The sequence below is a fragment of the Pempheris klunzingeri genome, chromosome 3 (assembly GCF_042242105.1).
Source record: "Pempheris klunzingeri isolate RE-2024b chromosome 3, fPemKlu1.hap1, whole genome shotgun sequence".
NCBI lineage: Eukaryota > Metazoa > Chordata > Actinopteri > Acropomatiformes > Pempheridae > Pempheris > Pempheris klunzingeri.
This window is the reverse complement of record NC_092014.1, coordinates 20,816,284-20,831,212: the sequence shown is the minus strand read 5'-3', so window position 1 is coordinate 20,831,212 and position 14,929 is coordinate 20,816,284. Positions and strand designations below refer to the sequence as shown.

The following is a 14,929-nucleotide window of genomic DNA, read 5'->3' as shown; positions in this document are numbered from 1 at the left end:
AGCAAAAACTGACTGAATTCTGAGGGGAACTTTTACATTTCTGGCAAATCTTCACACAGAATTTGCACAATTTTGCATAATCCTAATAAATGTAACATTTTGAACATCTTCTCTCCTTGCCTTCAGTTGTCCAAGACAAGGGACAGAAGGGAGCCGTAGTACTGCGTGTGCACATTCCTGCTTTATTAACAGAACACCTTGTGTACCATATAAAACGTTAGATAGGAAATTGGGCATCTCAGAGCTTAGCATAAACATACATCACAGTCATTATCAGTGTTTCAATCAATATCCTTCATAACTGTAAATAGTGAAAAACACTATATTTTATATATAAATATACAGAACACATAGTACAGTAAAAATAGACTCACCTCTGTACAAATACTTAATATAATTCAGCCCATATTCCTTATGTGGAAGAAAAAGCAGAAACAGAAACCCAGACAACACTCATTGTCTCTGTCCCTCTTTTCATGCAGTGAAACAGGCAGTCTGAGCTGTCCATTTCATATCACCAAGACTGAAAAGGTGAAACGGTGTTTAGCGTGGCTGAAGATTTCCGGTGCAAAAGACACAATGGGGATCATCCCAGAGGACAGCAGCATAGCAACATCAGAAAACAGGAGTTATCGACCCACAGGTTTACTTCACAGGTGCGAGGTCACTCCCGTACGTCCATCATATAAGGCGTTCTTCTTTGGGTAACGGCAAAGGCAGGCCGGGCTTTTCAGACCCCGCTGCTCCTGTCTGTTTCCTCTCCTCTGCACTGGGCCTGTATGTCCCCTCCATCCTTCTCTTCTTCCTGATGACACACAGCAGCAGCAGCAGAGCCAAGCTGAGCAGCGACAGCACGGTGAACACGAACGCCGACACTGTAGGTGGGATTAACACCTGCATCGCCATGGTGACAGACAGCTGGGGAGGTGACGTCAGACACAACACACTGATGATAACATGCATGCCAAATAAATTCTTGGTGTTGCTTTAGTCTGAATGATTTATCCAGGATGTTTCTTAGAGTGAACTGTGTAATTTAGCATTAAATATGAGGAAAATAGATGTTCAACTGGTGCACTTCAGAGTATAAGCATTTGCTGCACTCTTCGAGTCTCTGAGTCAATGCACAGCAGGTCAACTGAATATGCAAAATTGTGAAATTTGTCTAAACGCGAGTATAAAAGTGAAATTGGAGTGAGAATAATCCTTTTAATAATATGAATGAATATATTTGTGGGTTTAAACTGAGTTTTTCCTTTGAGGGAATTCATGTTTTCCCATGATCAGTACCAAAGTGCATAGTTCTTTCCAGGAAACTTACTAAGAAATTACAGGTCTATAAAACAAAGAGTTCCAAAAGTCTCCCTGCTATCAAACAGCCATGCAGGGATGAGATCATGCGACCGTATTTAATCTGAACTCACCTCCCTGAGGAATTTAAAGTATCGATCAGCTCCGTGAGGCCCGTGTCCTTACATCTGGACCGACAGCATCAGTAAGATACAAATGGCGGTGGAGCATCTGAAAAATTAAGGAAAGAAAAGAAATAAATACAAAGCCAGCTCGGGGCTTGAATGGGTCTCATCACTGTGAAAGGTGTATGCATGCAGTATGTGCCAGACTAAATAAAGAGGAGGTGCAACAAATGACTGCTCTCAATATTGATCAATCTGTCGATGATTTGCCTGATAGATCAAAGAATCATTTGGTCTATGAAATATCAGATTATAGTAAAAAATATCCATCAGTTTCATAATGCCCAAGTTGACATATTCAGATTCCTTGTTTGTCTGAGGGTAAATAGAAAGAGACTAAAAACTCCACAGGCATACGACCTGTGTGACGTGACAGCCAATCAGCTGTCAAGGAAGCATGTTTCTTTGAGGCCTCGGAGAGCTCTGAAGACCAGGAGAAAGATCTTCATCTCTAACACTCACTGCGATATGGCTAAAATGTGAAAAGAGGAGCCCATGATTTAGTCAAGATGGGATCGTTTGTGGACTAGTAAGCACTACAAGTGTCCCTGAGAAAAACAATGGCACTACATTATTTCGGTATGAATTGTATGTCAGACATCCCTAAATATCATTTAGTCCAATGCAACGACATCAGGAAGTAATTGTAGTCTCCGACACAAACAGCAAAGCTTCTGTTGAGTGTGTTTCACACAGGAAGTATTTGCAACTGTTGTATCACACTGCATTACATTCTTTAGTGGTGATGGAGTTTCTGCTCAGCGAGTGTATCATTGCCAAAAGACCAACAAAACGTCACACACTGAAAGTCAGACAGTAGTGGAGGTAGGAAGAAAAACTGATTTACTGAATACTGTGTGCAAAACAATCAGTGAATAAAAAGCAGCAGCCGGTTAATCTGCCTACAGAAAAATGAACGGGCATTTATTGAATTGAGACACTTTTGGAACAAAAAATACCCCCCAAAAAGTGCTTGCTCCATCTACTCAAATGAAAGGACTTGTTGCTCGTCTTCCCTTTAAATAACAGCAAAAGAAACATATGATACATACAAATAATCAGCAGATGATAAATGATCATGATGATAATGATAATAATTGGAGGCTGCGGCCTAGAAATGCTGAACGGTAAAATTTAGAGAATGATTAAAATAAATGATGCCTTCCTGTGCCTGCATTGCTATAATTAATACATTTACATGGACAGGCAGCATTAACACTACACAACAACTCCTGGTGGAAATACCAGAGGAGAGACACTACTCATGTACATAATGCTGCAGTAGAGGAAGAAAAGAAAATAAGAAAACAAAATAAACTCACTATAAACGTCCTTTCACAATGGAGATCGAGGTTATTTCTGTCGTGCAAAGAAACCTCATACAGACTCTGAGAACTCCATAAAGCACACCAACGCACCCACCACAGTTTAACATTGCCACAAGCGGATGCGCGTCTCTGCACTGGCGGAATGCGGCGGGTCCTGCTCCACCTGTTTAACCGGAACCTCCTCAGCACAGGTGGGGCCGAGAGGCGGCAGGTGACTCACGGGGGAGGAAGGGGGAGAGAGATCGTGCAGCGAAGTCGCTTTCGGTTGTAGCTCCACTCGCCGGTTTACGTGACGTTTCCCATTTAGAGGGTTTAAAGGTGATAAAGTCAAAGGGAGTTACCTGCAGGTTGTCGGGCGTTCAGGTGAGGCGGCCGACGTGCCCTGTGGTGACTCCTGGTTCAAGGCTCGGTGCTCCAGGAAAGCGACAGAGCTCACATTATGGCAGGCTGAGGTCCGTGTAGGTGAAGCTGTTTTACTTCCACGCTCACTTACCTGTCCATATGCAAATGAGCCAGGTCACCTGTCCCCTCTGCGCCAATCAGAAACAGTCGCTCGCTCTCTCTCGTTCTCCTTTTCTTTTCTTTTTTTTTTAACCATCCAGCAATCCAATTTTTTTTTATGTTGTATTTGCTTGAACTCAAATCTCCAACAGAGCTCAGTACAAAAAGTATTTGGATTAATCGTGTTTGCTCTGCCAGAAGCCCTCTGATATCACGGTTCATAGCAGGATTAATGAATACAGAGAAAAGGCCTTGTGCCAGGTAAAAAGGCAGCTGTTTGTCCGGGAAATCTGCCGTCTTGCTCGGCCTACTTTCATTATTAGTTCTAATCAAACGAACTTTGCTCATGTCTAAATAGTAGGAGGGCTCCTGACGTGCAGAACAGACTCACTGTGGCTGCTTCAGGCTGAACTGGGGCTTATCAGTAGTTAAAAATGAAAAGGGAATGAGTCATCTGGAATGAAAGTTTACATCAAAGACATACATTTTTTCATTTACGTGAACTGTAAAACATGAATAGAAAATTAGAAGGCCAAAAATGGTAAAAAAAACAATCACTTTTCACAGATTTTAAACTAAAGAGATTCAACGCAAAGCAAATGGATCATTTATCAGTCCACAAATAATATTTCAGAATAGTTCGACACCCTGGTGATGTGGGGTTAAGGTGGTCGTCAGTTCTCAGCCTGCCCAAGAAATAAAGGAATGTTGTGAAAAATATTTAAATGCAAAACAATATGATCAGGCTTTATTGATGCAAACATTCAAAGGATTTGAATGTAAATCATTGACTCCACTGAGCCACAGAATGATCTGAATACATGTACAAATATATATATAATTCACGAAATAAGTAAATGTGTGTATATATATATATATATAAACTATAATAATATATTTCCATCAGATTGGAGAAAAGTCCCAGCTGCTGAAACTCCAAAAAGCCCTGCCAGATGCAGTATTTGCTCAGAAATTACTCAACATTTCTTTCTTTCTCCCCAATGGCATTTGTGCATGTTCGATATGTTTGATTATGTGCAGATGTACTGATTCATCAGACATCTGCAAGTGACAAACATTTCCCAAACACGAAAACGAGAACGACAAACATTCAAAAATTCATCAATGCAGAATAGCTGTTTTTTCCCTGTAACTTTGCTGAGAAGAAGTTACTTAAACCTGTAAACCCTCATTGATTTTCTACTGTTTATCTTTCTCGTCAGGGTTGAGATAATGTTTATCTGAACTGAGCGGTTTCTCAACTGCTGCTGGGAAATCATGGGTTGATGTGTTTGTGTTTACACATGTGTACACTTTGGGAGGAGGACGGGTGAGACAGTAGTGAGGTGAAGGTGCAGGAGAGGGTGGATAAAAGGAGGGTGCTGTGGAGCGAGGCTTCACACTGACAGCAGATCAGGATCAGGTACGAGGATGAGGAGGACTCTGCCATGGCTGCTGGCCTCTCTGGCCTTTGCCTCCCTCACATCTCCGGCTGATGGAGCTCCACTGTAAGTTCACCTGCCTTACCTTTACACATTCCCCTGGGTTTGAATTAGTTCGCAGAAAACAGAGCTAAAACATACAGTTTGTTTGTTTGTTCAGTTTCCTGATACTCAGATTGTTCTTGGTTAAACTGTAATGGGAGCAACAACATTATCAGGGCGTCTCCGCATTTATAACCAATTTAGAAAGCGTTTAAGTTGATTTAAGTCAGTCCCATCCTGCCCATGTCTTACATAACGAGGGGCTGTGACCCAGTTTGCAGTGCATGTCACATAAGTCAAAGTGAAATATGGTCAGACTGTATTTGTACAAAGATGCATGTTGCCAGATACATCAGACTGAGTCGAGAACACTGATGCAATGTTGTGTTGATCCAGAGCGGGATCTTAATCAAGATAATCAATAGATCACTCATTGTGAATGAAGTCCATGCCGACACTAAGGCAGTGGTTCTCAACTTGGAGCTTTGGACCCCCAAAGATAAACCTGAGGGTTGCACAATGATTAAAGGGATAAGTGAAGGGGACAAAAAAATCAGTTTCTGTATTTTTTTCAGAATTTCTTTTCCCAGTTTTGCTGTTAAGCATGCAGTTCTTTCTGTTCAGTCCCAACAGAATATTTTCTCTTTCTCTCTGGCTGTTGCTCTGCAGGAAGGTGATGTCTGCCCCCAACGTGCTGCGGGTAGGAACAGCAGAAAACGTTTTTGTGGAGTGTCAAGACTGCACTGGAGGAGACATTAGGGTCGAAATCATCGTGATGAACCATCCAACCAAAAACAAAAGACTGGCATCCACTTCAGTGACCCTCACAAGTGGGAAAAACTTTCAGGACTTAGGACAAATAACGGTACATGAAATATTGTTACTGTACATGTGTATGCTGTTGTTTCTTGTCTATCACGACCACAAACAAGAGATCGAGAATCTCTAAATGCAAATGATACACCCCATCCTGCTTCTCATACACTGCTTGTGTCTCTTCATACTGGATTCAGATCCCTGCTGGAGACTTCAGCAGGGATCCCACCATGAAGCAGTATGTGTACCTGCAAGCTCAGTTCCCTGACCGACTGCTGGAAAAAGTCGTCTTGGTGTCCTTCCAGTCCGGGTACATCTTTATCCAGACTGACAAGACCCTCTACACCCCCAACAGCAAAGGTGACTTAAAAAGAAAGAAAGACAGTTGTTTAACAGTCACATGACTAAAACATAGATACACCTTCCTACAACCTTCAGCAGCACAATGAACACTTTTCTCTCTCTGTGTCAGTTCATTTCAGGATGTTTGCAGTGACGCCCCGTATGGAGCCTGTAGAGAGGGATGAGGAAACCCAAACTGATGCTTCTATCACCATTGAGATTGTGGTATTGTATTTGATCTTTGATGAGCACATAATTGAATGCAGTATCACATAATCAGCTGTAAAAAGCACAAAGCATCTAAACAACAGCAGATCCCTTCCTCACAAATGACTAAAATAAGTAAACACATCTTTGTTTCCCCTAGTGGATGAGTTGCATTTGGACTGCAGCCTTTACCCACAGGAGATAAATTAAAGAAATAAGAGGAAATATAGACAGTGACCAGGCTTAGATAAATACAACATCCATCCATCCATCCATCCATCCATCCATCCATCCACTGTCTATACCGCTTGTCCCTGTCCTTGTGTTGCAGGGGGGCTTTAGCCAATCCCAGCTGACACTGGGCAAGAATGAGTGTGAACTCGCAGGGCTTGAATATCACATGGATTTACTAAATTAATTTGCAAACAGGCATGGCTCACTGTTAACGCCCGTTCAATGTGGTTTATTTTCAGACCCCTGACGGCGTAATTTTACCGCTTGATCCAGTCTCTCTGAAATCAGGGATGCATTCAGGAGATTACCAACTTTCAGAAATTGTCAGGTGAGTAATTCAGTTTATTTGGACCTTAAACTTGGTAGTGGTGAGGTTACATTTTACTTTACTTTCCTCCCAGCTGTATTTGTAATCTGTAAGTGAAAAATAGTCATACCCTGCCTCTCTGCATAGTTAGTTGCCGAACTTACTGGCTGATGGATATAGTGTCAGTGTTGCCAGATGGGAAATGTTAAACTGTTGTATCAGAGGTTTAGAAGTAAAATTATCATATTTTGAGCTAAACGATCATCAGAATCAGAATCAGAATTCCTTTAATAATCCCCAGGGGGAAATGGCTTTTTGTTACACACAGCTCCAAAAGAATAAGAATAAGAATAAGAATACACTTCAAACACAAAGTAAAATATAAATATATAAAAGTATGAATAAAAAAAGATTATTATTACAAATTATTACACAGAGGTAAATTACTGCACCAGGTGAGTCCAGAGTCTTATAATAATAATAATAATTTACATGGGTCATAACCACGAGAACAAATAGGGATAATTGTGTAATTTTACAAACACGTATTTAAACAACTTTTCTTAACAAGCTTGATAATAATAAAATCGAATTACAAGATGTTTTTTTTCTTTGGAAAAAAACACAAAAGAACGCTTGTCTTGCTCGTGAGTCACGTTCATCGCCATAATAATAATAATAATACATTTTATTTAGGGTATAAAAACAAACAATAAAATACAGAAACAGTGCAAAATGATCAGAGGGAGTAGGAAAGTCACTGAGCATGACTGGCTTTAAAGAGGTCATGTGAGAACAGATGCATGAGCACAGACATGAGATCCATATTTTGCTATCCTAATCATGTCGGGAAATCCATTGAAATTTGACAGCATAGACTAAAACGAAATACTAAGTGTAAGTGTCACAAAATGGTCAAATGATTGCACAATATGACACTTTTGGCATAATTGATAGTACATCCCACAGAGGGCAAAATTACCATAAAAATACAATAATTATCCTACATCTGGCAACCCTGGCTGTAGTCTTATATTTATTGGACAGAGGTATCAATCTTCCTATCAAAATCTCTGCTAAAATGTTAGACTACTCCTTTAAATTGCCAAGTAATTTGTCTGTTTAGGTCTAAATATTAATTCCAAATACGTACAGATGCATAGAACAAAACAGAAATCAATCTTTGCAGCTGCTCACTTGTGTATATCTCAACTTGAGTGACATTCAAATAACTTCATGCAGTCTGAAGTCTGATCTCTGTGCTACTTTCCATCTCTAAATGTTATGAATGTTTGAATTATTTGCTTGATTATTGAAATATGTGTTCATGTGTGTGTTTGTAGTTCCGGACTGTGGAAAGTGGTGGCAAAGTTCCACAGCAACCCACAGCAGAGCTATTCTGCAGAGTTTGAGGTCAAAGAATACGGTAAGTCCTTCATCATCACTGTAACAACTGTAACAGTCATTTACTGTTTACCTTTTATTGCACACACAATAACACTCATTTACTTTTCAGTGCTGCCCAGTTTTGAGGTTAAACTGACGCCTCAGAGCTCCTTCTTCTACGTGGACAGTCAAGAGCTCACCGTCAACATCAAAGCTACGTACGTGAGGGTTTTTGTTTTGTAGTTTTTAGTCTGTTAGTCATTTTTAATTGTCCTGGTTTACTTCATTGTGGACTTAAACATGTCCCTCTGTGGTGGTTTTAGGTATCTGTTTGGTGAAGAGGTGGATGGGAAGGCCTTTGTGGTGTTTGGGGTTATGCAAGACGGTCAAAAGAAAAGCTTTCCAGGTTCTCTTCAGAATGTGCCGGTGAGCGCTTACTTTTATACTTTTACTGTATTTCTACCATTTTGCCAGTTGATTGGTCAGTGTGTCCTATGCAGTATGTGATTTACAGCTTGGACCTCAACAGTGCTACTAAATCTGCAAGACTCTCTTAAAACATGTCTAGGATTTCTTGTTATTCAGAAGTCTGCAGTTGTTTTTGTCACATTCCTATCTACAGATGGATCTATGAAGTACCTCCATCTGTTCACTGACTGTATTTCAAGATGAATGTTGTGTATTATATCACATTAGGTTGTGAGTGGTCAAGGATCGGTCACACTGAAGAAAGAACACATCACACAGACCTTCATAAACATCCATGACCTGGTGGGAAGTTCCATATTTATAGCTGTCAGTGTGCTGACGGAGAGCGGTAAGAAAGTCTGTGTGTTTGTGTCTTTTCACTATGTTATGTCTGAAAGCTTGAATATGGACCTGTTCAGTGGGGCCAATGCTCTGGGGCCTGAGACCCTCAAGCCTCAGGGTCGTGAGTGACCTAAATCTTCTGTATAGAGTTAAACACCGGGCCTTCAATAAGCACAGTGCAAGCTGACCACTAGGCCCCTGGTATTTATAACATGAGCTGACCCCTAGGCTCCCCCACACCCCTCAGCACTTATATTATGAGGGTCCCTGGGTCGTGGTGGGTAGTACTATATGGAATTTTTTTTTCAGAATAATTTCTAGTCTTACTCAAGAACATTTTCGGGCTATACACTTCTCAGTTTTACTGATACATTTAAGGTAGTGACAATGAATGCAAGCCTTAAAGGTTCACAGTAAATGTACAGTTAAAAATAAAAGCTGCAGGTTCCCAAGAACAACATGAAGTTCATTTTGCTATCTTTGTGGGGACCTCCCACAGAGACAATGTAAACTGAAACTAAAGAACACTAACCTGACCCAACTACTATTTTGACACTTTTAGTTTTGTCAATGACAACATAATTCAGAAAAACTTTGTTTTCCCAGTGGGTCCATCCAAATGTCCCACAAAACACTGTGGGCTCTCAATTCTCTGGCCCCATTAAGTATGCAATACAAGAACACATAAACACACACAGTGCCTAGTTCAGTAGCCTAGGTAATGAATACTCGTTTTGTTTGAAGAAATGACCACTAGGGCAACTAAGTCGCTGGGCGCTTACAGTGTGAGTTGAACTCTGGTGCCCACAGGCCTCTCAGTGAATACATCACGCGTGTCTGCATGATGTGACATGCGCCTTCAGGCTCGACAGAACCATGCTGCGGCCCTGTTTTTTTTGTATGAGTTAATCAAGAAGAAGAAGAGATATTTATGTAATCAGTTTGTGTGTAAATGTGTTTGTTTCTGCATGAATTCACAGGTAGTGAAATGGTGGAGGCAGAATTGAGAGGTATCCAGATTGTCACATCACCTTACACCATCACCTTCAAGAGAACCCCAAAATATTACAAACCAGGAATGTCCTTCGATGTTGCGGTAAGTTACTTACTTCCATTTACTCAAACTGACAGAAAAAGTCTGGTAATATTTCTACTTCAGCAAAAGTCACAACACTTAGTGTGAATCCAATCGCATTAGTTTGACTTTAATCAGATGTGTTTTAGTCAAACAGTTAGCTTTTCTAATTGTTCAGCTGTTTGTGTCTCTGATGGCAGGTTGAGGTTGTGAATCCTGATGACACTCCAGCAGAAGGTATTCCAATTGTTGTCGATCCAGGCCAAGTGCATGGCTTCACAGCAGCTAATGGCATGGCAAAGCTTACCATCAATACAGAGGCCGGGACTAAGAGTCTGGCAATCACCGTAAGTGTCTGAAATCTCTAAAAATGTTTTGCGTTACATCCCGTTTGACAAATAGAAGCTTTATTTTACATTACACATCATTTTTGACGCTATCACCCAACCCAATAGCTCTCTCCGGATTTTCACTCTCCTTAACGCGTTGTTTCGGTTCTGTTGCTCACACATTTACGATACAGTATATAAATGGTGGTCATACTGCGGTCCTAGTCTTCAAGCTTAAGGCCAAAATATCTTTCTCAAGAGTAGGTGGATTCCAAAACAAATGTAGATCACCAAAATCGATGACTCCAAATGTTAAAGTCTGTTATATGTCTGCTGGATATGAAAGAAGATTTTATACCAACTTTTAAAGCCAATAATACAGGATATGTTGATACATACACAACATCTCTACCCCCTGGTGGCCAAAAATCGAATATTGTAGCTTTAAGGGTATAAACAGAATTGGGTAAGGCGGCTGAAAACTGTCAGGTCAGTGTCATCTTTAACTACCTTAACCTTAAGAGATTTAAACACCCACTTTTTGTCTTACCCAAATAAATGGCAATATGTAATGAATATGTATGTATGAAATGAACAATGTATTACCATATGCAGACTCAAAAATGTTGTATTTGGTAGTGATGACCACTGTTTTGTTCTGTGTCAAGCTTGTGTATGAAAAGCTATCAAAAATCCTTTTAAATCAATTCAGATTAGAGTTATACATGTACGTATTTTTGCTAAGAAATCTTATATTGCTAGGCTGTTTGTGCATGCTAACACAGTATGTCTTTAATTGCAGGCAAAGACCAATGATCCCCATATTTCACGTGACAGACAAGCATCAGCCAACATGCAAGCTCTCCCGTATACCACCAAAAGCAACAACTTTATCCATATAGGTGAGGGACATATGAAATGGTGGCCATGGTGGTGGCAGTGGCAAAATATGCAGCATGATCTTTTCAGTGTCTAGCACGCATCACAACATGTAATTTCTGCAGGTGTGGATACAGCTGAGCTGAAATTGGGAGACAACTTGAAAATCAACCTTAACCTCAACAGGCAGTTAAACCAAAACAATGACATCACATACCTGGTGAGAGATTTTTACACCTGTGCATGTGTGCACATATGTCATTCATTTTGTTGCATCCCGCAGCCTGTGTAGTACATACACTTAAGTTGGATGAGTGCTGATGTCTAAATGTGTGTCCATAGGTCCTGAGCAGAGGTCAGCTGGTGACAAATGGTCGTTACAAGACTAAAGGCCAAGTACTGATTTCCCTGATAATTCCCATTACCAAAGAAATGCTGCCATCATTCCGCATCATAGCCTACTACCATACAGATGGCAATGAAGTGGTGTCAGACTCTGTTTGGGTGGATGTGAAAGACTCCTGCATGGGTTCGGTGAGACACACAACACTGATATAGCAGAAATTAAGTGGACAAAGAATACACCCAACACACACAATCTGACAGACATAGTCGTATATTTCTAGGACATATTTTTCATGTGCGTAACTGCTAACAAATACAAAACTGCATGTCTCATTTTTTGGCCTGTCATTCACATTTAGCTGAAACTGGAATCATCAAGAGCCGTTCCATCCTTTGAGCCGCGCAAGATGTTTGGTCTGAAGGTCACTGGAGACCCTGGGGCCACAGTGGGACTGGTGGCAGTTGACAAAGGCGTCTACGTCCTCAACAACAAGCACCGCCTCACCCAGAAAAAGGCACTTTCTATACTCTTAAAGTGGTTTGATTTGAAAAGCTACATATCAAATAAAAATTACACACGTTTACCTTCAAGTTTGTTAGCGTGTTGCTTCAAATAGTGCTTCAAGTAGTCAATGTCCAGTATAAATATGTTGCAGCAAATATGTTGCATGTTACATGTTTCTAATGCCACATCAGAACTGTTTACAGATGTCTGTTTACCTGTCACACTGTAACCTTAAGTCTTGTCTGTATGTCTTTCTTTCTTTGTGTGTGTGTGTGTGACCTCCACCCTGCTCAGGTGTGGGACCTTGTAGAGACGTATGACACAGGCTGCACCCCAGGTGGAGGGAAGGATGGTATGAGTGTGTTCTATGATGCTGGGCTGTTGTTCGAGTCCAGCACGGCTTCAGGGACTGTATACAGACAAGGTAACACTACCTCACTGGTATACCCATGACATATTACTAGATAGTGAGAGGCTTTCCTCATTCGAGTGCTTCAAGTGTTGCATCTCGTCCACGCATCTTACCTTACTCTGATTTTCAGAGCATGATATCATTTATACCAAGCAGAAATCCAGTCTGCGTCTCACCTTGTTGGGTTCTGTTAAAGATCTAGTCTGTGTTGCATTTCCAGAACTGAAATGTCCGGCCCCCAGCAGGAGGAAACGAAGGACTACAATAATGGACGTCACAACCAGCTTATGTAAGAACCACAAGCAACTCTGGACTACCCAGTCACCACATATTCAGTCATCTTCTGTCACATAGATCAGGTTTAAAGTGAGCTGAAACTCGTTTTAGCTACTTTTATTGAAAGTCTGTCCAATAGTGTAGAGAGAGGAAACCAGATTTTTCCCTTTCCCATTTTTTCCTTATTCAAATCAAGATTCTAAGGGTGGAGGGAATGTAAATAAAACTGACTTGACTCAACCAGAAGGACAAATTCTTTTTTTATTTTCCTCATTTGAAAAAGTTTCATTTACAACTTTTGAACTCACTTCTATCTCTCCTCCACAACCCTCTTTCCAGTGAGTAAATATCAAGACCAACTACAGCGTGACTGTTGTTCAGATGGCATGAAGAACACCCCGGTTTCGTACAACTGTGAGATTCGCAGCGAGTACATCACGGACGGTCAATCCTGTGTCGAGGCCTTCCTGCACTGTTGCAAAGAGATGGAAAGCCAGCGAGCTGATAAGAAGGAGGAAAGCCTCCAACTGGCTCGCAGTAAGAGATGGGGACATAGGATGGGGTGAATACTTTCCATGGTCACACTGGTAGTTGGTCATTGCCTCCCAAAGAACAATAGTAACATTTTTAATGACACTTTAGGTGAGGAGGATGCGAGTTACATGGACAGCAATCAAATCCTTACCCGCACCAAGTTCCCTGAAAGTTGGCTGTGGTCAGATATCAAACTGCCTGCTTGCCCTCGACATTCACCAAACTGGTGAGTCTACTGACACCCAAGTGCACACACACTGATAACTTCACCACAAATGTTAGTATTTACCAATTTACCTCTTTACACTTTTCTTTGTTTGTTTCAGTGCCACCACCACATTTGTGAAAAGTGTTCCTTTGCAAGATTCAATCACAACCTGGCAGTTCACTGGCATTAGCCTGTCGAGAACTCACGGTGAGGATTCAGTGACTAAAATCTGTCTTGAGTGTCAGTTGTGTTTCAGTTTAGACATGCTCCTCTTTCATCCCTTACACTTTTCATTCTTTCTCTGTTTGATTACATGTTTTGTTCCGTCCCTCTCATCTTTAAGGAATCTGTGTTGGCGATTCGTTAGAGGTAATTGTTCGGAAGGAATTCTTCATTGATCTCAGACTGCCCTACGCTGCTGTCCGGGGAGAGCAGGTGGAAATTAAAGCAATCCTCCACAACTACAGCCCAGATGATGCGCTTGTAAGTCTGTGTCACTCTGCTCCAGTGTTTCAGATTAGAGCCAATAAGACCACGATGTTGATGATAAGTGAAATAGCTGCATACATAGTGGTCAGCCCCAGAAAGGTGGAATCCTTGCAATTGCTATTTTCAGTGTGCCTTTTCATGAGACAATATAAAACATTACTTCAAATTTGGAGCCTAAAATAAAACTGCTAGGTATGATCCTAATAATCCACTAAATATAGGTCATCATCATTGATCAATGAAACATATCTTGGTCTCTTCCTCCACCTTTGTCTCGTCTTCAAGGTGCGTGTGGATCTGATTGAAGAGGAGCATGTGTGCAGCGCAGCCTCAAAACATGGGAAGTATCGTCAGGAGGTCAGAGTTGGGCCCCAAACAACACGATCTGTACCCTTCATCATTATTCCCATGAAGGAAGGACAATACCGCATTGAGGTCAAAGCAGCCATTAAAGACTCATCACTCAGTGATGGAATCATGAAGATGCTGCGGGTGGTGGTAAGAGAAGTGTGCTCCATGTAGTTAGTTAAGAGTGGTCTTATACCATATTAGAACTGTTCTCTAATCGCATTAAAATGGACAAGCTTTAATAAAAAAAAGTGCTTGTTTAAACTTCTACGGAAGCCCTTAGAGGCAATTTTCTAGGCCTGATCCGAATAGTTTTCTCTTCTATGTTTACAGACTTGGTGGTGATATAAAAGGTGATATAAAAGGTTTTGATCACCGGGTCAGTGGTTATATTCCCAGGTTCTTCTTTTATGTCAAGGTTCAAGATGCACTCTTGTTATACATTTCTATTTATTCTACATATCATTTTTCTATATTATATCTGCAAAAAGAGCAAGAAAAATTAACAGATGAAAAAAAAAAGTTATCATTAAAATAAGGATATTTAGGAAAGAACCTTTTTTACCATGTCTGTGGTACTCATGAGAGAAAACTTTTATTTCTGACCTTTAACTTTATAGTTAGAAAGTATTTGCTGCT

At 40.8% G+C, this 14,929-nt stretch overlaps 1 protein-coding gene across 1 annotated transcript in view; it reads left to right on the top strand.

The window, feature by feature from the left end:
• Window positions 1-4,735: 4,735 nt before the first annotated feature.
• Window positions 4,736-14,929, top strand: part of LOC139199405 (uncharacterized) — a 46,872-nt gene continuing 36,678 nt past the window's right edge. The window contains exons 1-22 of the mRNA XM_070828471.1: window positions 4,736-4,812; window positions 5,458-5,653; window positions 5,802-5,964; window positions 6,077-6,171; window positions 6,627-6,715; window positions 8,032-8,120; window positions 8,211-8,298; window positions 8,404-8,506; window positions 8,777-8,897; window positions 9,871-9,986; window positions 10,166-10,318; window positions 11,103-11,196; window positions 11,299-11,393; window positions 11,516-11,707; window positions 11,878-12,033; window positions 12,318-12,447; window positions 12,656-12,724; window positions 13,051-13,248; window positions 13,354-13,471; window positions 13,572-13,660; window positions 13,797-13,936; window positions 14,228-14,440. Coding sequence (XP_070684572.1) covers window positions 4,736-4,812; window positions 5,458-5,653; window positions 5,802-5,964; window positions 6,077-6,171; window positions 6,627-6,715; window positions 8,032-8,120; window positions 8,211-8,298; window positions 8,404-8,506; window positions 8,777-8,897; window positions 9,871-9,986; window positions 10,166-10,318; window positions 11,103-11,196; window positions 11,299-11,393; window positions 11,516-11,707; window positions 11,878-12,033; window positions 12,318-12,447; window positions 12,656-12,724; window positions 13,051-13,248; window positions 13,354-13,471; window positions 13,572-13,660; window positions 13,797-13,936; window positions 14,228-14,440 — 2,784 coding nt within the window. The remainder of the gene's footprint in view (window positions 4,813-5,457; window positions 5,654-5,801; window positions 5,965-6,076; window positions 6,172-6,626; window positions 6,716-8,031; window positions 8,121-8,210; window positions 8,299-8,403; window positions 8,507-8,776; window positions 8,898-9,870; window positions 9,987-10,165; window positions 10,319-11,102; window positions 11,197-11,298; window positions 11,394-11,515; window positions 11,708-11,877; window positions 12,034-12,317; window positions 12,448-12,655; window positions 12,725-13,050; window positions 13,249-13,353; window positions 13,472-13,571; window positions 13,661-13,796; window positions 13,937-14,227; window positions 14,441-14,929) is intronic.